Source organism: Rana temporaria, chromosome 2 (genome assembly GCF_905171775.1).
Source record: "Rana temporaria chromosome 2, aRanTem1.1, whole genome shotgun sequence".
NCBI classification, from domain to species: domain Eukaryota; kingdom Metazoa; phylum Chordata; class Amphibia; order Anura; family Ranidae; genus Rana; species Rana temporaria.
The window spans coordinates 110,613,623-110,635,541 of NC_053490.1; the positions used below are offsets into that span (position 1 = coordinate 110,613,623).

Below are 21,919 nucleotides of genomic sequence, written 5' to 3' on the forward strand. Positions count from 1 at the left end.
TAAAAAACATTTTTTGCTAGAAAATTACTTAGAATCCCTAAACATTATATATTTATTTTGTCTAACACCCTAGAGAATAAAATGGCAGTCACACCGTATTTGCGCAGTGGTCTTACAAGTGCACTTTTTTTGGAATTAAAAAATAAGACAACAGTAAAGTTAGCCCAATTTTTTTTATAATGTTACGCCGAGTAAATTGATACCCAACATGTCACGCTTCAAAGTTGCGCCCGCTCGTGGAATGATGTTTCTCAAATCGCCCCCAAAGTCTGACTGAAATGTTTAGCTGAACTCGCACATTTTCAAATCTGCATTCAGTGTGAACCTGGGCTAAAGCAAAGGCCCTAGAGCAGGGGTGTCAAACTAAATTTTATCGTGGGCCGCATCAGCATAATGATTGCCCTCAAAAGGGCCGGTTGTACCTGTAAGATTAGATGTCCAGCACATCCCCTCCCCTTACATTAGATGTCAAGAGCCACCCTACCATCAGAAGTTAAGTCCCCCACTCTTCCTTACATCACAGTGCACCCCCCTTTCCTTATGCTGCTGCTGGGGAGAAGCTGGATGCATTGCTTGAAAGCAGAAAGTAAGGGTCTGGAGGAGGACCAGAGGAGGGCTGGAGCTCTCCTGATGCTGCATGAGAGGTGCGAGGGCCACATGAAATGGCCTGGAGGGCCTTGTTTTTGACACCTGTGCCCTAGAGCATAAAATGGTGGGTGTTGCAATTTGTTTATGTCACGTATTTGCACAGTGGTTTTTTAAATAAACTTTAATGAGTTTTAGTGAATACAAACACAATACAGTAACCTTGGTTTGAGAGCGTTTTGCAAGACAAGCAACATTTTTAAATACATTTTGACTTGATATACAAGCGATGTCTCTAAGTGTAGCAATATGGTTGCATTTAATGGTACAACATTTAGCAACTCACATGGTTGATGATTTAAAGAGGCACATCTAAGTATGCAGGGATCCAGGGTAAAGCTGTCCATATAGACCTCCTCACTGCCATCGGCGTCATCCCTTCCACACTACGTTCCACAAGCTTTTCAAGCCTCGCTTTCAGATCGCTCTACTGCAGGGTAGTCTGACTCTTCCCAGTCACGATTGCAGACTGACAGCAGTGAGAGCCGGCAGTGAGGAGGATGATCTCTGTGGACAGCTTTACCCCAGATCCCTGCATACTTAGATGTGCCTCTTTTATTCATCAACCATGTGAGTTGCTAAATGTTGTACCTTCAATAAATGTAACCATATTGCTACACTAGGAGGCACCTCTCTTCTCTTTTATACTCTGTAGCTCCAGCTGGATTTTGCTTCTAATCCCCTTGTGGAGGCTTCCGTTTGTGGATTGACATTTTATGGTTACACAACCTGTCACAGTAATTGGTTGTGGAACGAATCATCTGAGTTTCCATTATTTCTTATGGGGAAATGTGCTTTGATATAAGAGTGCTTTGGATTACAAGCATGTTTCTAGAACGAATTATGCTCGCAATCCAAGGTTTTACTGTATAATACAATTGTTGGGGGTAAAATTTAAAAGACGATGTTAAACTAAGTAAATACCAATCATGTCATGCTTCAACCACTTCCAGACCGCCCACCGCACATATACTGCAGCTGGGCGACCCTGCTGTGCAAACTGACGTACCTGTACGTCAGTCCGTGCATGAGATACAGTGGGCCCGCTCGCATGTCCAGCAGACTCGATGTCCACCGGCCACCCACAATTGTGGTACAGAAATGCAGAACGGGGATCTGCCTATTTACAAGCCAGATCCCCATTCTGACAGGGGACAATACTGAAATCTGCTTGTCCTAGTGATCAGGAACAGCGATCTCTGTGTTGTCCCAGTGAGTCCATCCCCCACACAGTTAGAACACACCCAGGGAACACAGTTAACCCCTTAACTGCCCCCATAGTGTTAACCCCTTCCCAGCCAGTGTCATTTATACATTGATCAGCGGCTTGCATTGACTTCTATTAAAGAAGTAATTTGCAAGTCACTCTGTGTGGAACGGCTTCAGAGTCGGGTGAATTTGAAGCCTCCACAGTGTGAACCTTTGCTCTTCTTTGCTACTTTATATAATACTGCTCCTTTCCTTTAGGCTAAGTTTGCATCTATGCATGTGCGTTTTTGCAAAGCATTTTCCCACCCATTTTGCATTCCCATTGTTGATGCATTTTAAGGGAAGTGTTGATGTTTCTAGAAGGCAGTGTCTGATGTCATTCAGTAAAATGCATGTACAGCCACACAAGGGACACACATTATTAGTCATAATTTGTTTTTACAGTGCAAATATCCAAAAATTGTCTTTGCCCAGAGTTCAGCGTTAATGATCTTACAGTATCACACAAAAGTAAGTACACCCCTAACATTTTTGTAAATATTTTATTATAACTTTTTTACGTGACAACACTGAAGAAATTACACTTTGCTACAATGTAAAGTAGTGAGTGTACAGTTTGTATAATAGTGTAAATTTGCTGTCCCCTCAAAATTACTCAACATACAGCCATTAATGTCTAAACCGCTGGCAACAAAAGTGAGTACACCACTAAGTGAAAATGTCCAAATTGGGCCCAAAGTGTCAATATTTTGTGTGGCCACCATTATTTTCCAGCAAAAAACTTCAGACAATACCGGCCTCTCCAGCCCCCCCATTTAGTTACCTGACCCCTCGAAATTCCCATGCCGTGAACGTGCTGGCATCTTGGCCGGCTTCCCGGCTCATTCATTGGTCGATTGAAGCAGCGCAGCCATTGGCTCGCGTTGCTGTCAATCACAACCAATGACGCAGTGCGCTGGGGGGCGGGGCTGAGTGATACAGTCGGCAGCTATGGCTGCTGGCTGTATAGTGGGAGCGCGCCCGCAAGGACTCCACACAATGCAAGCTCCCTCGCATGAATGTGTGGAGTTCTTGCGGGGAGGACCAGAGACAGCCGCCGAGGGACCCCAGAAGACATGGATCAGGGCCACTCTGTGCAAAACAAGCTGCACAGTGGAGGTAAGTATAACATGTTTGTTATTTTAAAAAAATCAAAAAAAATTCCTTTAGTGTTCCTTTAACCCTCTTGGGCATGGAGTTCACCAGAGCTTCACAGGATGCCACTGGAGTCCTCTTCCACTCCTCCATGACATCACGGAGCTAGTGGACGTTAAAGACCTTGCGCTCCTGCACCTTCCGTTTCAGGATGCCCCACAGATGCTCAATAGGGTTTAGGTCTAGAGACACGCTTGGCCTTTGGCCATCACTTTTACCCATAGCTTCTTTAGCAAGGCCGTGGTCGCCTTGGAAGTGTGTTTGGGGTCTTTATCATGTTGGAATACTGCCCTGCGGCCCAGTCTCTGAAGGGAGGGAATCATGCTATGCTTCAGTATGTCACAGTACATGTTGGCATTCATGGTTACCTCAATGAACTGTCGCTCCCCAGTGCTGGCAGGACTCATGTAGCTTCAGACCATGACACTCCCACCACCATGCTTGACTGTAGACAAGCAACACTTGTCTTTGTAATCCTCACCTGGTTGCCACCACACACGCTTGACACCATCTGAACCAAATACATTTATCTTGGTCTTATTAGATCACAGGTCATGGTTCCAGTAATCCATGTCCTTAGTCTGCTTGTCTTCAGGCTTTCTTGTGCATCATTTTTAGAAGAGGCTTCCTTCTGTGACAACAGCCATGCAGACCAATCCCTTTAAAATCTTCAGCAATGCTGGCAGCACTCATACATCTATTTCCCAAAGCCAACCTCAATATTATGCTGAGCACGTGCACTCAACTTCTTTGATCAACCATGGCAAGGCCTGTTTTGAGTGGAACCTGCCCTGTCTTGGCCACTGTGTATATATGGTCTTGGCCACCATGCTGCAGCTCAGTTTCAGGGTCTTAGGCGTGTTATTTTGAGGGGGGAAGCAAATTGACAATGTAAATGCTGGTACTGTGTGTGTGTTCAGATGGTCAACAGACCAGCTATATTTATAGCTAGTATAGTAGCCTAATCTCCTAAATTATAAAATATATGAATGAACCACAGGCAAATTTTCCTTGACATTAGCAAATTGAAGCTGTGATCTCTCTAGAACTGCTTGGAAAAGAAATGATCCAGTTGCTGGCATCAATAGATCATTGGTGCGAGAATAGTTTAAAGCAAAACTGCAAGCATTTTTTTGGGCTCCCATGCAGTGGGGCTGTGCCCGCACAGGTTAACTGCTCGTTTTTATCTAGAAACTCCTAAAGCAGAGGTATACTCACATAAATCTACGATCCTCCCAGCACAAGACTGGTACATTCTGCGTCTGTATCCCTGTGGTACAGTAGGCTTGTGCAGTGGACTGTTCCTGATGTCATCATGCTCAAAGACTGTTTGTGAAGATGTCAGGAACAGTCCACCAGTGGACGTGGGGATTGAAGGATCGAGTGAGTATAGGCACGGTCTTCATCCCTAGACAAAATGAGCATATGGGATGGGGGGGGGCGAATTGCTTAAAGTTAGGCTTTAATGGAAAAGGCTAAACAGAAATAATTCCCAGTTACCTATGTATGCACTGTATAATCACTAAAGGGGCAATAATTGTTCGCATTTTGGTTCCACGTATACTTCTGTAAAACTTTTTCTATAAGACTGCTCACTTAAAAGTAGGCCAAAGTTTCCTCTACCTTTTTAATGTGTTCTTGCATGCGTTTTGCTTTTTTTACCCCCCCCCCCCTCTTTAAATGTCCCCATATTGATGGGGACAAGGGCCTCTCTTCCACAATCCTGGCTGGTGGTTGTGGGGGTCTTGGGGCAGGGGGGCTTTAAGAATCTAGAAGATCCTGCCCCCCCCCCTCCATGTGAATGAGTAGGGGTACATTTTTGGGGTCTGGCGGGTGGCGTGATTGAAAATGGATCTACATCAGGGGACATTGTTTTTTTGTTTTTAATAAAGGAATTGTCAAAAACTGTGTTTTTATTTCTTTTTGACACTTTCTTTGATGAATGAGTAGTGGTACAGTGTAACCCATACTCATTCACATGGGAGGGGGGGGGGGGTAGGATCTGAGGGCCCCCTTAATGAAGGGGGCTTCCAGATTCCCATAAGCCCCCTGCCCGCAGACCCCTACAACCACTGGCCAGGGTAGTTGGGAAGAGGCCCTGTGTTCTCATCTACATGGGAACTTTTGAGAAAGAAAAAAAAAAATGCAAAACGCATTAACCGCAACGGCATAGATGTGAACTTCGTGTTATTGGGATTTATTTATTTTTTTCCACAGACACATAGCAGAATTAATTTTGGCCAAAATGTATGAAGACCTTTTATTTTTGCTATGACCGCGCAATTACCAGTTAAAGTAACAAAGTGCTGAATAGCCAAAAAAATTGCCTGCTCATGAAGGGGTAAAACATTCTGGAACTGAAATGGGTAATTGAAAAAGCTGAAATTAGAAGCTGATTGGATACCATGCACAGCTGCACCAGATTTTGCACTCTTCAGTTTGAGGCCAGTTTCACACTGGTACAATATGACAGTCGTACCACTATGGATCCAACTTTGCCCTGCAACTTGAAGTCTGGCATGCGCCCGACTTCAATGGACAGGGATCAGACTTTGATCCTCAACAATACCAGGCACTGTCTGGTATGAATCTTTAGGAAGAACTCTGCAGCAAATAAAATAAAAAAGGCATGGGTTCCCCCTCTAAGAGCATACCAGGCCCTTTGGTCTGGTATGAATTTTAAAGAGGAATCCCCTACGCCGCAAAAACAGTCCATACCAGACCCTTATCGGAGCACAGAGCCTGGCCGTTCAGGAAAGGGGGTGGGGACAAGTGCCCCCCCTCAAACCATACCAGGCAGCATGCCCTTAATATGATTTTACCCACCCACATTCTGCATGCGGGATAAATCATCTTCAGACAGATCTCCTGCAGAAGTGCTAAGTGCTCTGTATTTTCAAGTGTCTGAGGATCTTCATTCTTTTGGCCAGGGATCGTAAACCCTCAACATTCCAACTACTGGCATATGTGAGAAGTAAGGTATGCCTTAAAAAGATGCTTTAAATATTACCGCTACCTGGAAAAATCGATAATAGTTATACTCAAAGTGCACCATTAAAGTTGGGATTTATAGGCTCAGGATTATTCCCCATTGAGAGAGAAGAAAGGAGGCGAATTTAGGAGAAAGAACAGAACAAAATTAAAACAGCAAACTGCCTAACTGATTCCTTTTTTTTTCTGTATGTATGTATATTCCACTTCCAGCAAGGCCACCCACCTGTGGACCGATAATGCCGGTCTGCAGCTTCTTAGTTACAGGCAGGTGGGAGTGTAAAGATATTATGGTCTGGTCCAGACAGGACACTCCAAGTTGGCTAGCTAGAAGTGGAGTTAATTCAGGGTCCCGTACCAAGACCAATTTTACATTACAGCAGGTTACCACCCATAAGTGAAGCCATAGACAATTCTCTGCAAATGTTAACTGTACATTAGTAACATCTACAGTCACCTTGGAGAGAAAACATTACCATAGGCCTGGAGTATAGGATTGCTCAGCGATGATGGGAAGGACCTGAAGGAGATGTTGGCTTTAAGTGCTTTTGTGGGTCTTTTCTAGGGCTCCTCTTGATCTGCGTCACCTGTTACTGGCCTGAGTTTAAAGGGATTTAAGGAAGGCCTCCGCCATTTCTGGAGTTTGGAAGGCAAGTGCCAAGCTATAATGTATAACAAAGCCTCTTACCAGAAGAGATGAATCCCAAATTATAGGGATTAAAAGCACTTAATTCAATTGTGATCAGCTGCAGTGCTCCATCCCATCAGCTCTATCAGGAGACCTGGTAATGTTGGTTAGTTCGCCTGGATATGGAAATGCTTCCAATATATCCAAATATGATAGCCTCCGGTCCCAGTCAATGCCTCTTAGTAGCTCCACCCAATGCATTTCCCCCTGAGAGGCATCGACTGGGACCAGAGGCTATCATATTTGGATATATATTGGAAGAATTTCCATATCCAGGCAAACTAACCAACATTACCAGGTCTCCCAAAAGAGCCATACATGGAGAGGGTCAGCTCCTCCATTCTTAGAAGCCATACATGGAGAGGGTCAGCTCCTCCATTCTTAGAAGCCATACATGGAGAGGGTCAGCTCCTCCATTCTTAGACAGCTACAGCTTAATAAATTCTTCAATGAAAATCCTACTAATCTTGCTCCCCCAACTCACTTGCCTCTAATGGCACCTGGCCCTCCTAAATCTGCTGTGCCTAACAGCACATGTCATCCCATGAGGGAGAGGCCATGCTGCGGCAGCCATCTTTGGATCCAGGGCCACCCGAGAGGGGGGGCAAGTGCCATGACAGTATGATCACAAGCTGGTTTGGAAGAACTACCGCTTCACTCTTAGTACGTGGGGTAGGAGAAGGAATCCAGCAGAAGAGGAGCTGTCCCAGGAGGTTATATGCCGACTTTTTCACAGGCTGAAGAGCTTCTAGATTTCTTCCCAATCTACTACATACGGCGCAGGAACCAGAAGCCTTTGAATGAAACAATTTTTTGAAACATGTTGGTACTGAATTAAAGTTGTCAAATTTAAAATAGGGACAAATTCCACAGCTTGCTCCTTAAAAATCCATAGTAGTAAAAAAAAAAAAAATATAACACACACACACACACACACACTGACCTGTACTTCTGAGAATACTTGAATGTCATGCTTATCCAGAGGCTTCATTACTAATCCAGGGGTCTGTTTGGACCAGGGACCAACCAAATAAATCCAGAGCAAGGATGAGTCAAGGCTCAGGATGAACTTAGTTTGGCCCGAACTTTCAACTGTCAAAATGAACATCCTGCCATTAGTTCTCTGCCCGTAAGCCATCCATTACAAAAGGGGTGGTGAGGTTGGTGACATCCAAGTTGGCTATGGTTTATATTTGACAAAGCAAGTCCTAGACACTAGGAGCAGCTGGTTCACTGCATAACAGGATAACAGATCAGTAAAAGTATAAGCACCGTTTCACTAAAGCAACCAATCATATTGGCTTAGCTTTAAAATTGTAGTTTACCTGTAACTTCAGAGAATACAACTATGGCTCCCCTGTATTTTACAGTAGAAACCTTCATATAAACTACTTGCCAAGGGGATAAAGAGTGACCAGAATGTAATACAACACAGAAATTACTTCAGCCGTGTAGCTTACCTCCATTTATATTAATAGGTGTGTGCAGCCTATTGCATTAGGGTGTGCACCCCAAAGTTCAAACACATGAGGAGCGGATGGTGTAAGTAGGGATGAGATTGTGTTGGTAGTTTTTTTACAATTTAAGATTTTTCATAATTTTTGCAATGTGTTAGGAGCCCCATTGAGGGGCATTGGTGAAATAGTAGAGAAAGGGACAGAGGGCAGAGATTCCCCAGCTTTTCTCTGTAGCCTCAGCTGCCATGGGGGTTCAACAGGGGGAATCTGCTCAAGGTGATTAGGGCGTGCTCAGGCACACCCTGTGCAAACGCCTATGTTTATGATCCAATGAGCAGACTAGTGTATAGGGAGCAGCACAGAAAGCAGCAGGGATGCAAAACTAGGGATATCACCCTTTGGCTGTGCAATGTGGCAGGGGTGAGCGGTACAAAAATAAATTAAGTCAGGTAAGAAAGCATTACATTTTTATTATATAGCCAGGATTTAAAACAAAAAACACATGTATGTAAAGCCTTAAAATAAAAAAATTGTATGTACAATTTTTTTTTTTTTTTTTTAAGTAAAAACAGTTGCATCTACAGTCATGTTAAAAAAAAATGTAGTAGATTAAAAATAGCTGCCCAGGATATTCCTTTTGCAAATCCAAAGCCTAAAAACAAAAAAATAAATTAGTGCAAATATACATCTTGAGGTTTCCATACTCATTAGCAATCTAGTTGGGCCTCAGCTCAAATGATAGTTGTCATGGATACAACAGTATTTTTGCTATAAAAAAATTAAATAAAAAAATAGCCACTATAATGAAGGCCCAGTATGGTCTACCTGAGACTTGACAAATAAGTGGGACAAAAAAAAAAAAAAAGTTTAAATCTTTTTTTAATCCAATTCAATTGTAAACATTTCTCACTTCCGGTCTATTTGAAGAGTGCCAGTCAGAACAGGAAATAAGGTGAAAATCCCCCAAAACGGACAACACATTTTAGAGTATTCTAGTAGAATGAGATTTTGATGGGTATCACAACATGGTGAAATTTTCTACCCTTGTTTCTGCCAGTAAACCCCTTATTCAGCCCACTTCCTGTTTGTATGGAAACAAGCCTAGGCTTTAGGACTTAGGTCTTCGGACATCATGCACAGTTCTCTTGTAAGCATTTGCCATGAAGGGGGGGGGGGGGGACGAAAGGGCTGATGAGAGCTGCAGGTGTGCCTCTGTCTAAATCCAGGAAGTGAACAGGCAGCAGCTTCAGCTGCCCACAGTTAAAATGGTTGCAGCCAGACTCAGTCGAGGGAGATTTCTGCAGCATATTTGTAAAGTACAAATTCACAGTATATATATATATATATATATATATATATATATATATATATATACACACATACACACACACACACACACACACATACACACACACACATATATATATATATATATATATATATATATCACACACACACATACATACATACACACACACACACACACACACACAAAGTGGTTGGAGAGAAGCTTTAGGCCTCATACACACGATAGGTTAAACAGAGGACAACGGTCTGATGGATGTGAGCTTCCTTCTAGCACCAGAGCCCAGGGAGAAAGTGGGTGCCCATAAAAAATGGTTATCTTTTTGGGCAGCGGGTCACCATAACTTAAAGCGGAAGTTAAATTCTTGGGTGCAACGCATTTTTAAATGCATACACAACAGCCATATTAACCACTTTCTGCCCACCGGCAAATGACGGCTGGGCGGTGCGGCTCTCGTTCTGGGTGGAAGTCATATGACAGCCACATAGAACTGCCCCTGGAGGTGTGCAGTGCAGCGATCGCATTGCTAGGACACGGCGTGACCCCGATCTGTGTAAAGAGCCACTGCTCTTTAACCATGCGCTTAGCTGTGACCAATCACAGCCGGCCACATGTAAAACACAAAGATGTCAGTAATCGGCTCTCCTCATCACACACACACACACACACACACACACACACACACACACACAGAGTGTGAGGAGAGCTGATCAGCGGCATCTCCTCACAGGGGACAGCTAGGTATGTAATCAGGCACTGATCATCAGTGCCCTGATTACAATTAGGTGCCCACCAGTGCCAGCAATGATTGCCCACCACTGGCAGCAATCAGTGCCCAAAAGTGGCACAAGTGATGCCAGTCAGTGCTGCCCATCAGCACCCATCAGTGGAGAAAAATAAATTTTCAAAATTTACTGACAATCTTTTTTGGGGGGGGGGGGGGAACCTAGGAGTGATTAAATACCACCAAAAGAAAGCTCTATTTGTGTGAAGAAAATGGCAAGTGTAGCATGACCGCGCAATTGTCAAAGTGTGACAGCGCTGAACGCTGAAAAATGGCCTGGGCAGGAAGGGGGTTCAAGCGCCCTATATTGGAGGGGGTTTAAAAAAAATAAAAATTCTAGGCTTACAGATGGCAATAGTTGACCAATTTTGTGATTGTAATAGTTAAAATTTGTACTTACTTCTCGCCAGTGTCCACAATCATTTCATTTGTCTTCGTTCCTTGATACTCAGATTTTCAAGTCTAAGCAGAAAAAAATAAACCATGAATGATTGATAGTTATGAAAAAAAAGTTGAATGCGATTGTTTCCAAGGCAGCAACAGTAGTAAACTAGAGGCACCATGTGCCTGAAATTTTTCAAATCGGTTCTTGCGTCTGTACATTTGCCCTTCCGTCTTGGATTCCATGTACAGGAGCTTCAGCTTCTACCCAAGTCAAGATTAAGGCTGGGTTCACACTACTGTGAATTGGATGCAGAGGTTTCCCTGCATCCAATTTGTATGACAGAAGACTAATCGGCTCTGTGGAGCCGGTTCACATCTCTGGGGTGGCTTTGAAGCAGATTGCACAGGGGTCTTGTGAGAATTTGGCTCTGTTACAGGCCCAATTTGTCCCTGAAACAAACAGGGATGGACCGGACCCCTGCAGCATCTGGCATAAGTGTGAAACATACATAATCTTACCAGTCATTGGATGTTGTGGCTACATCCATGTTTTGCTTTATATCCACCCTGCATGATGAGTGGCGAGGGTAATGTTAGTCACTAATGTAAAGTCTAGTCCATCAAAACAATTTAAAGCTGAACTCCAGCTACCACAAATTAAGCCGCTACAGCAATAGTTTTTACCTTTTGGAATAAAAGTTCTACATAAATGACTAAAAGCTGACCATTGTAAGCATTGATCTGCAACCTTTGCTGGCCAGCTTGGATTGTAAGAGTTGAAAAACAGACTTACTGGCTGCATCACAAGGTAATAAAAAGCAGCCTCAAACAGACTGTGTAGGGACAGACTATCATACATGTTTGATTTTGACCAAATTTACCTCCACTAGTGGTCCAGGTCCCTCGCTGCATCCTCCCCAGGTGTTGGTCTTCAGGTATGTCCATTGACCAGTGTGGGATTAGGCAAATCCTGCATATAATCTCCTGCACTGCTCAACCACCTACATAAGTGGATTTGTTTTAATAAAGCAGTTTTACACTATGGAAGTTTTTTTCCCCCTCTTTCCCCTACAGAGGCTTGCCATCTGAGACGCAAGCAGGTTCCCAGGTAGACAGTATGTTCTACAGCCCAGGAACACATTCCTCAGGAGATCCAATAAGCATGGTACAGTTCACCACTTGTTAGCACAAGGGGTCATTTGTATCTGGTGAGTGTGGGCAAAACCTGGGGCACCCAAGGAGTGCACAAAGCACAGATGTAAAGTGCAATTCATAGACTTTCGAAAAAGATTGCACTACTAGTTTGAATTTGTCCAATACACAGCACTTTCATGATTATGCACTACCAATTTTGTAATACATTTTTAGAATGTGTTTGTGCAAAGGTATGGCTTTTGTTAATTGGCACATTGCATGTGCTTTTTACACAATTTATATATATATTGTGTTTGCACAAATTGACCCCATTCATTTATCATGGTAGCACTAGTTTCTGTATTTTAAGTAAGCTGCCTGGCTGTCACATTTTTCCCCCAAGAGTGTAGGTCTTGGAGAAGTTGCTTGATCCACCTGGCAATAGTGGAGCAAGAAGCAGGATGTCCTTTACTAGGTCCCACAGGCAGCACCAAGTGACTTTGACAAAGTCAAAGTAGGGCAATTTCCTTGACACGTTTTGGCATTATATGAATAAAAAGATTATATACATAAGATTATATAAAAAGAATATATATATATATATATATATATATATATATATATATATATATATATATATATATATATATATATATATATATATATATATATATTTTTTTTTTTTATCACACACTCACACACACCCTCCAAGATAGGCAACATTAGAAAGTTTTGATCTCAAAATTACTACATCCTTGTAAAAAAAAAAAAAATTGCTGTCAACTCAAAAAACACACCTAACAAATGAAGAACAGAACACTGGGTATATATCCCAAAGTGACACAGGAGGATGATTTGGAAGATTTATGAGAAACTCCCTGAAAAGTCTTTATTAGGGATCGACTACAAAAGGTTAGAACATCCCTGGTCATGGCTAGGAATTTGTTCAGTCTGTTAATCTCTGGGTGCAAAGACCACTTCCCCAGATCTAGGCATTGGCAGCTTAGGAAGTCTACCTGCCAATGGTCTACTCCAGGGATATGCACACTTGCACAGCTTAGAGAGATGGAATTTACATTTCTGCCCTGGAGTGTATCAGACTTGTTTCCTTTAGTAAAACTTGACTTCTGTTGCCCCCTTTTTTTTTATGTTGGCCATTGCTGTGCCCTTGGTCAGACTGCACCTTGCAGAAGGAAATGTCCACTGTTGTAGAGATAATCTGATGGCTCTCAGTTCCTGAATGTTGATGGGGAGTTTTGGATTCCTGTGGGGAATATATTCCCTGGACAGCAAGGTAGGTAGACTGCCCCAGACTAAGGCTGGCATTTGTCATCACCACCTTCAAGAGAATGTTTGGCTAGGAATAAGCATTGGGTGAGCCAAGCATTGGATATGATGGTTCCAGAGTCATGAGGATATTGGATTGAAGAGGTCTGGAGTGAACATTGGCAGAGAAAAATATACCTCGTAGGAGACTGCCATCAAGCCTTGTATCTTTTATGAAAAAGCTATATAGACTCCAGAAACAATTCTGCCCTTTTACAAATACTTTAAGCAAGACCTCATCTAGAATATGCAGTTCAATTTTGAGCACCAGTTTACAAAAAAGAATATTGAACAGGAGAAAGTGCAGAAAAGAGCAGCCAAACTGATAAGAGGCATGAAGAAGCTCAGCTATGAGTAAAGATTAGCTGAACTGAGTATATTCTCTTAAGAGGCAACTAAGGCAGGAGGAGAGCCAATCTTCATACAGAAAGGCTTCTTCACAGTAAGCTGTGAAAATATGCAACATACCCCCTCTGTTCTGGCCAGCTCAGTAGAACAGTTTAAAAAGGCCTGGATGTACAAAATCTAAATAACAAAGTTATAGGCAACACCAGGGGTAGGCGATCCAGGGAATATCCAATTGCCTCATGGGGGATCAGGGAGGATTTTCTATTGTTTGGAGTGAAAGCTATGCTCCCATCATTGTGCCATATTAATTCAATAGCATAGAGATTTGTAGATTTATGTCTGGTTGTGATCCAACAATTAGATAAGTCAGAGCCCTTACCTATGCCCAAATTTTGTTTTATAGGTTTCTTCAGGGGACCCTGCAGTCAGTTGTTTAGTATAGGCCAACTTAGCTACATTTATGGCTCATGTATTTTTATCATCTTTTGTTTTGCAGAAAGTAGATACTCCCACTAGTCTGTGGCTGGCAGATACATGGTAGAGAATACATTTTTAGTATCTGATGTAATTTTTTAAATACTTGTCTGAGAGAATGACAGATATTGTTTATTCTATGGAATCTTGATGCACCGCAAAATCTTTAGAGGTTCCCGTAGTCCAGTATTGAGCAGATGCCCTCATTTTGGTTTGAGAGAGTTTATATAGGTTTCGATGTAAGCCCTTAAACATTCTTCTGAAGGAACAGGCACAACCAATCCTTGTTCATGAAGTTGGTGCAAGGCATTCAGCCTCAGAACATAAGGTTGATGTAATGAAGACTATGCAAAAGCAAGGAAGGAGCAGAGCAATTTTGTACCCTAAATGACAGCTTGGACAAAATGGTCTAGGACATCTCAGACCCAGACTGGTGCAAAAGCCAGACAGACAATTTCTCCACAGAGATAAAAGGACATTCTAGAGACTTGGCAAATTTCATTCCCCAGATTGCCAACACAAATAAGGCTAAGGGCATGCGCTGCAATTGTTCTAGAGCAGGGGTGGGCAATTATTTTTTCGATGGGGCCACATGAGAAACTAAAAATATTTTGGAGGGCCGGGCCAAAAGGCTAAACTCAATACTGCATAAAATAAATTGTATTTCTTTATAAAAAGCAGTAAATATCATTGGTGGACAACTGGTACGAGTACTTGTTATAGACATGGCACAGGAGGGGGACAGAGGCTGGGGACATGGCACAGGAGGGGGACAGAGGCTGGGGACATGACACAGGAGGGGGACAGAGGATGGGGACATGACACAGGAGGGGGACAGAGGCTGGGGACATGACACAGGAGGGGGACAGAGGCTGGGGACATGACAGAGGCTGCAAATAAATTATATCACTTCTTCACATCATCAGTATGCTGTGTCTTCCTCCTGTGCCCCTTTCACCTCTCCACAGATCTGACCTGTGGAGAGGTGAAAGGGGCACAGGAGGACACAGCATACTGATGATGTCTAGGTAGGATAGCACTTCAAACTCTGCTGCTGGACTGAGGAGGACTCACCAGACAAGGCCAGGGCAGTGGCACTGAGGGCAGGCAGCAGGCGTCGCGAGGAGTCCTACTCCAACGAAGAGAGTGGAGACCAGGGTCCACTCCAGGTCCGGGCACCAGCATGGCGGCTGGCCGACTGCTACAGTCAGTCAGTCGGGCGGGCAGAGCAGGCAGGCAGGCAGGCGCACTGGGCGGTCTCCGTCTGCCTTCACTCAGTCCACTCCGTCACAGTGGGGGTGTGTCTGCAGTGTGTCCACTACATCTGCTGCTGTGTGCTATCCCGCCGGTGACGCTCTCCACAGAGTCCACACATTCTACGATGTTCCTCAGTTTCCCCGCGCTGCTCTTTTGAATAGGCTGGCAGCAGTGTTGTTAGCGCGAAAATGCGCTTTGATAATTGGCTGCGCGGCGGGTGGTGGTGGGGCTATGCATAATGTAGGAGGACCAGACGCTGCCTGCGCTGCGGCTCACATTCGGATCTTTTTACGGGCACATTTCCCTTATTACGGACTTTTACGAACAGGGAAAAAGTGCCTTTTATTTACGTACTGTCCGTAATTCTACGGACGGTTGGCAACTAGGGTTGTCCCGATACCACTTTTTTAGGACTGAGTACAAGTACCGATACTTTTTTTTATGTACTCGCCGATACCGAATACCGATACTTTTTTTTTAAATGTGTCCCCAAATGCAGCCATTGTCCCCCATACAGCAGCCATTGTCCCCCATACAGCAGCCATTGTCCCCCATACAGCAGCCATTGTCCCCCATACAGCAGCCATTGTCCCCCATACAGCAGCCATTGTCCCCCATACAGCAGCCATTGTCCCCCGTACCTACTGTTATCACCGCGGCGGGGAACATTACAGACAGCGTTCGTTTGAACAGCTGTTTTCCCCACTGCGCATAGACACTCCCCCTTGGACGGATCTGTCCAAGGGGGAGTGTCTATGCGCGGCGGGGAAAACAGCTGTTCAAACGAACGCTGTCTGTAATGTTCCCCGCCGCGGTGATTAACAGCGGGGGGGGAGGGCGAGTATTCTATTTTAGTATCGGGGCTATTTTAGTATCAGGGGTATTAGCGGGAGTACGAGTACTCCCGCTAATACTCGGTATCGGTCCCGATATCGGTATCGGGACAACCCTATTGGCAACACTGCCCGGGGGCCGGATTAAAAGGTCCGCCGGGCCGTATACGACCCACGGACCGTAGTTTGCCCAGGTCTGTTCTAGAGTGTAGGGTCTTCAAAGACAAGTTCCTGGTCTCTAGTCAGAAATTTGGACAGACATTTGGTGGATGGCACTTAGGCACACACAAGGCTGGATTATAGTCAGAACTACAGTATCCTAAAGCATCGATTTTTATTCAAACGGTTTAAAAAATGACACAGATGTTGCAATCAACATAATTAGTTTCAATGTCTTTAAATAAAAATGGGACTTTATTTTTTTCAAATGGTGTACAGACAGGTCTATGCCTCCACAATCTGCTACTTGCATCACTATCTGGATCTTAGGGGCAGCACTTGTTTTGGTCCCTTTAGGCTGGGTTCACATGAGCATGCAGCGACTCACAACAGGAGTCAGGTGCATCCTCGTTCACTGTTTTAGGCTGAAACTGACCAAAGATGCACAGCGTTCCTGTGAAAATCACACCCGGAGCCACTGCAGAGATATGTGGACTGGCTCAATAGAGAGCCGGTCACAATCCCCTGCTATTGCGAATTTAATGCAAGGAACCTGCATCCAATTCACACTAGTGTGAACCCAGCCTTAAAGTGGTTTTAAACCTCAGACATTAAATATGAACAAAGCATATCCCTCTATAAGTTATACTTGTCTCAATTAAAAGCACCAAGTGTCATTTGTCTGCTGATGCATTCCGTTGCCATCAGCACAAGTCTGACATTTTTTTCTGACACCAAGAGAAAAATGGAAACAGGGGGGAGGGACCTCCAGCAGATTGACAGCCCCAGTTCCTGTGTGCAACTTCAGCGCTGCATTTTTTTCTGAACTGCGACAAGCTTTTGAAATTCATAATTTTAAACGGACGTAGAGAAGGGAAGACTAGATCGACAGATGCAACTTCTGTAGGTAGATTTTTCTCATCTGTGTTATCAGAGGATAGTCCATTCATTGGGTATATGGAAGGGTTTAAAACCACTTTGTGCTGTCCTGGTGGTAAGGGCAGTGGCAGCTGGTGCTCAAAATTTTGGGGGGCACAAACGAAAAAAAAAAAAAATTGCAGCCTCACTGTGCCCATCAATTGTCACCACTGTGCCATGCCATCAAATGCAGTCACTGTGCCATGCCATCAAATGCAGCCACTGTGCCCATTGTCACCACTGTCCCCTGTAAAATGCCCCTCCCCCGCCCCCTACCTTTTCTGGAAGTCAGACATCCTCCTTCCACGTCCCTCGATGTCTTCTCCCGCCCTCGATGACGCTTAAGCCAATCAGGTTACCGGTAACCAGAACCAGTGAACTCGATTGGCTGAGACGCCTGTCAGTCTTATCCAAGGTATGCACCCCCCGTACGTCCCCTGGATAAGCATCCGGAAGGCTGTACTCGGAAAGCCTATCAGAGCCGCTGGCTCTGATGGGCACTTCTGCACAGCCAACCAGCTGCCGTTATTCAGCTGGCCGGCGCTCAAGGTCCGGCCATCTGAATAGACCAGCAGCCGGCAACAATAACAGATTCATGCATTGCATGAATCTATGTTATTGTATCAGTGGCGGTGCGAGAGCCAGAGGGGGCGGCGCTCCAGCGCCCTCTATAGACGTACCGCCACTGGGTAAGGGTGTGGTTGCCGAGGTAATTTGCTTGGTCTACATATCCCTTTGTACAGCATGTTATCCTTCTCCCCCCAGAGGTGGGACACTCCATATTGGCACTGCTCTGTTGGATGAAAGGACCGCCAGTGTATCGTTTTCTCCCCCACCTTTATCTGGTAAATACAGGTGAGATTTAGCATGGTCACACTGCTTCTCCAACAGCACACCACTACATGTGAAGGTATGCCTGCAACTCCTTGTATGTTCCATTTAGGGTTTTAATATACAAGGTCTTACGATACCTCCAACTTTAGTCTCATTGGAAGGCATCCACAGAAATCAGGTCTGTTGCCATACCCAATGGCACACAATACTAGCATGCTTCTATGTGAAGGTATGCCTGGAACTTTACTTGTATTCCATATTTGGGGGTTCTCTCACACATTGCAACACCGACTTCAATTACAGTGCCCATTGGGAGGTATTCCCTGGAATGTTTGTTACCAGATTGGGTGGGATCCACTGGTTGCTCTATGAAGGCACCGATCTAGATTTTTAATCCATATGGATTTTTGACTAAGCAACTTGTATGCAAGTGTATATGGTTACGTCCTATTGCGAGATTAGTGGTTATACATGATATGGATGAAAATGTATTGAAGAGCTAGATTATACTACCCAAACCCGAGAGACTTACGCTGAAACACATTGGGTCACTTAGGGATGAACCTGCAAGGGCAAAGGAGCCCTCAAGGATTCTTCTCATCTGGAAGCTGTTTTAAAGAGCAAACATACTTAATAAGTAAAGTGTTTGAGAACTGAAATGGCAGTAGCCACCATCAAAACACCCCATTTCTTAAAAGCTTTTTATAGGATGGATCTCAAATTTAGGAGACTATCCTATGAGAATTTGGTCAGTCCTCCATGTGCACGATGTGTGTATGGGGGTTTAGGCTGTGGAGAGTCAGGTGCTTCTAGGCAAAAGACTAGTGCACACTACATTAAGGTGAAGGGGGAGTAGACGTGTAGCATTTCTTGTCTCTGGAAACGGAATCCAAGCATCGATAGTTTTCAAAGGTAGTTGCAGAAAAATCTGCATTTGTCAGACATGCAGCATGGTGCTTGCCTGAGAGGGAGGCATAATAGGATAGGACATTTCTTTGGGACTTGGGTATGGCAGTCTCCCTGAGCAATGGTTTGAATTTCCTGTAGGTAGTTTTCAGAATGCATGCCATTTGGCTTTTTTAATCACAGCTCTTGCGCCTGTGATCCCCTAGTAACGAAAGGAATGAAGGTCAGAATGGATGGGGTTGCAAATGTCCGGATACAGGAGTCACTATAACCCAGGTGCCGAATGTGCTCTTGCGTCTCTGAAGAAGCTATCAGTAATGCAGCAAAATGCGGTATTTTTTGCAAAGGATGGGAAGGCGTCCAGAAGGCATGATGCAGTTATCTTCCAAAGACCATAGATGGGAGGAAGAAAAAAAAACAAAAAACAAGCCTATTTGCAACAAGAAATTACAAAATTAGCAGGGGTACCAGTGCCAATGTATATGGCATTTCTGTTTTACCTTATTCACAACACTGGGACTACACCAAGGTCCAGGATTCAGTGATCAAAGTAGGCATACCCCAAAAGAGGTCTTCAGAGTCTGGGAACTATAGAAAACCCTGGAACTGCATAGCACCCTGCTGCCAATAGCAGAAATCACAGGGTCCCACAGCTTACCCGACAGGGGACCCACTCTTCTGAAAATATCAAATTATATAATTTTGGCTAAAATGCAATGCCTGTGATGCTATGCAGCCACAGCAGAAATGACCCCCCCCCGGCGAACAAGACCCATTCAAGTGAATAGCGCCACAAAGGCAATATCCCGCACTTGATCGCACGCTGTGTGCATGCCAGGTGGCGTGTTCTCCCACGCTCACCATCCTAAAATTACCCACCTGTATGCAGGGCCGGACTGGCCTACCAGGATACCGGGAAAATTCCCGGTAGGCCGCCTGCTGTCAGTCAAATTAATCAGCTGTGGGCCACGGCGGCGGCCGCACTTTGCAATTATGCAGGGGTGGACGCCTGCTTTATGCCTAGCTGCAGTCACTCCAGTGTCATGTTAATGTCACATTATGTTAATAAATAGCAGCGGCGGGCCGGCTGCGGCCGCCATGCTCGCCGCTGCACTTTCCTTCCCACGCTGTGTGGACTAGAGGCTGGAGCGATCATGTGTCTGAGGGAGGGGAGGAGCCGAGCAGGAGAACCGAACATCAGACCTAGTTCCATCGTCCCGTGCGGCGCCAGCACCGCCCACTAGGTTTCTCCTGCAGAGTCACGTGTGAAGGCAGAGGAGAGAAGTGAACGGCGCCAGCCACCCTTGGAGCACAAGGTGAACAAATAGATTTTAATTAAATACTGTATCTCGACTCTCTCACCATATAACGGCGCACACCCCCGGGCCCCCTCTCCTCTGTCACCTACCTTTGCTGCCCCTGGAAATTGTAAAGGGGAAGGGGGGGGGTGCACCGTGCAATGGTGGTGTGAGAGATTATACAGTTTACAATTTGCAGGGGCAGAAAAGGTAGGTGCAGAGAAGGGGGGGGGGGGGTTGACCATGCAATGGTGAGAGAGATTATACAGTCCAGATTACAATTTGCAGGGGCAGCAAAGGTGACAGAGAGAGGGGGGTTGCATGGTGCACCCCCCTCTGTCACCTTTGCTGCCCCTGCAAATTGTAATCTGGACTGTATAATCTCTCCCTCACCATTCCATACCTTTTAAATAAAAAAATATATTGTCATTTGAAAAAATAACAATCTGCCTGCGCTTAGGACCGTGAATTGGGCTGCTGCCCCCCTGGAAACCAATCCCCTAAAAGGGGTAGGTGAACGTGATAGAAAATGTGTGAAGATTGGGGGTGATGGCGCTGCCTGTGCCTTATCCCCTTATACCATAAAGGGTGAGAAAAGGACCCAAGATCCAATACGGTTTTATTTTCTCACTGTTAATGTGGAGGCTTACACATCTAGCCAAGGTTACCACTGCCAGCTGTTGTGGAAGCTCATACATTGAATTTTTTCACATATTCCATTATATTTAGTGCACTTATTTGTAGCTCACCTTATTGGATCCTATATTTGGGTCCTTTTCTCACCCTTTATGGTATAAGGGGATAAGGCACAGGCAGCGCCATCACCCCCAATCTTCACACATTTTCTATCATTTGAAAAAATGACAAGAAAATATTGCTTTGGGGTTTATTTACTAAAGCTGGAAAATGCAAAATCAGGCTCACTTCTGCATAGAAACTAATGAGCTTCTAAGCACAGATTGTTCAATTAAAGGGTCACGAAAGGAAAAAAAATGTTTTGCTGAAATGACTGTTTACAGGGTATAGAGACATAAAAGTTAACCGATTCCTTTTAAAAATTATTACAAATAGATAAAAAATCAATCATATAATGTGCCTGCAGTTTAGTTTCACTTTTAAACTGGTTTCATGTTCCTGTGAGCTAAAGAGACACAAAAAACAAACACATCCAGGGCAGTGTTTTGTTTTTAAAATGAATCTGATTGGTTAAGTTTTAGACACACAGTAATGACAGCTTAGACCATCGTGAAAAGCTCCCAGTATGAGGGTTATAAGGAAATAGACAACCAGGAAGTGTGGCGATCAGAGCAGTTTTACAGCAACATCAAAGCAAAAACGAGCAATGAGGACATGAAACCAGTACTGCAGTAAGGTAAAGGAAGCTATTTAGCTAAAAAAAAAAAAATTCCTTTAGTGATCCTTTAAGCCTGGTAATAAAACTTGGAAGCTGATTGGTTTCTATGCAGAAGTGAGAATGATTTTGCGCTTTCCAGCTTTAGTAAATAAACCCCATTATGTACTTAAGTGGGGTATGTATGTACACACCACAATGTATGTGCTTTCATTTGTGTCATATCTTTACATAATACACTCTTCAAATGTGCTTTAAAATGTTTTTCCTTTTTATGAACAAGAAAATAATGACATTATGCTGTGGGGCTGGTATGAAATTATTTCCAGGGCTGGTTTTCATTCCCAGTCCGGCCCTGCCTGTATGCCCTCAGCAGCTGCCGGCAGGAAAGGATGGAAAGGAAAACAACAGCAAGAGAAAAGG

General features: G+C 44.3%; 1 protein-coding gene across 2 annotated transcripts in view; it reads right to left on the reverse strand.

Annotated features, from left to right (window-relative positions):
• Positions 1-8,730: 8,730 nt before the first annotated feature.
• The window catches only part of LOC120929373 (protein D7-like), an 81,741-nt gene continuing 68,552 nt past the window's right edge, over positions 8,731-21,919 (reverse strand). For both annotated transcript variants that reach the window (XM_040340759.1, XM_040340758.1), the window contains 2 exons: positions 10,675-10,736; positions 8,731-8,836 (listed from right to left, as the gene is read on the reverse strand). In XM_040340759.1, coding sequence (XP_040196693.1) covers positions 10,694-10,736 — 43 coding nt within the window. In that variant the 3' untranslated portion in view covers positions 8,731-8,836; positions 10,675-10,693. The remainder of the gene's footprint in view (positions 8,837-10,674; positions 10,737-21,919) is intronic.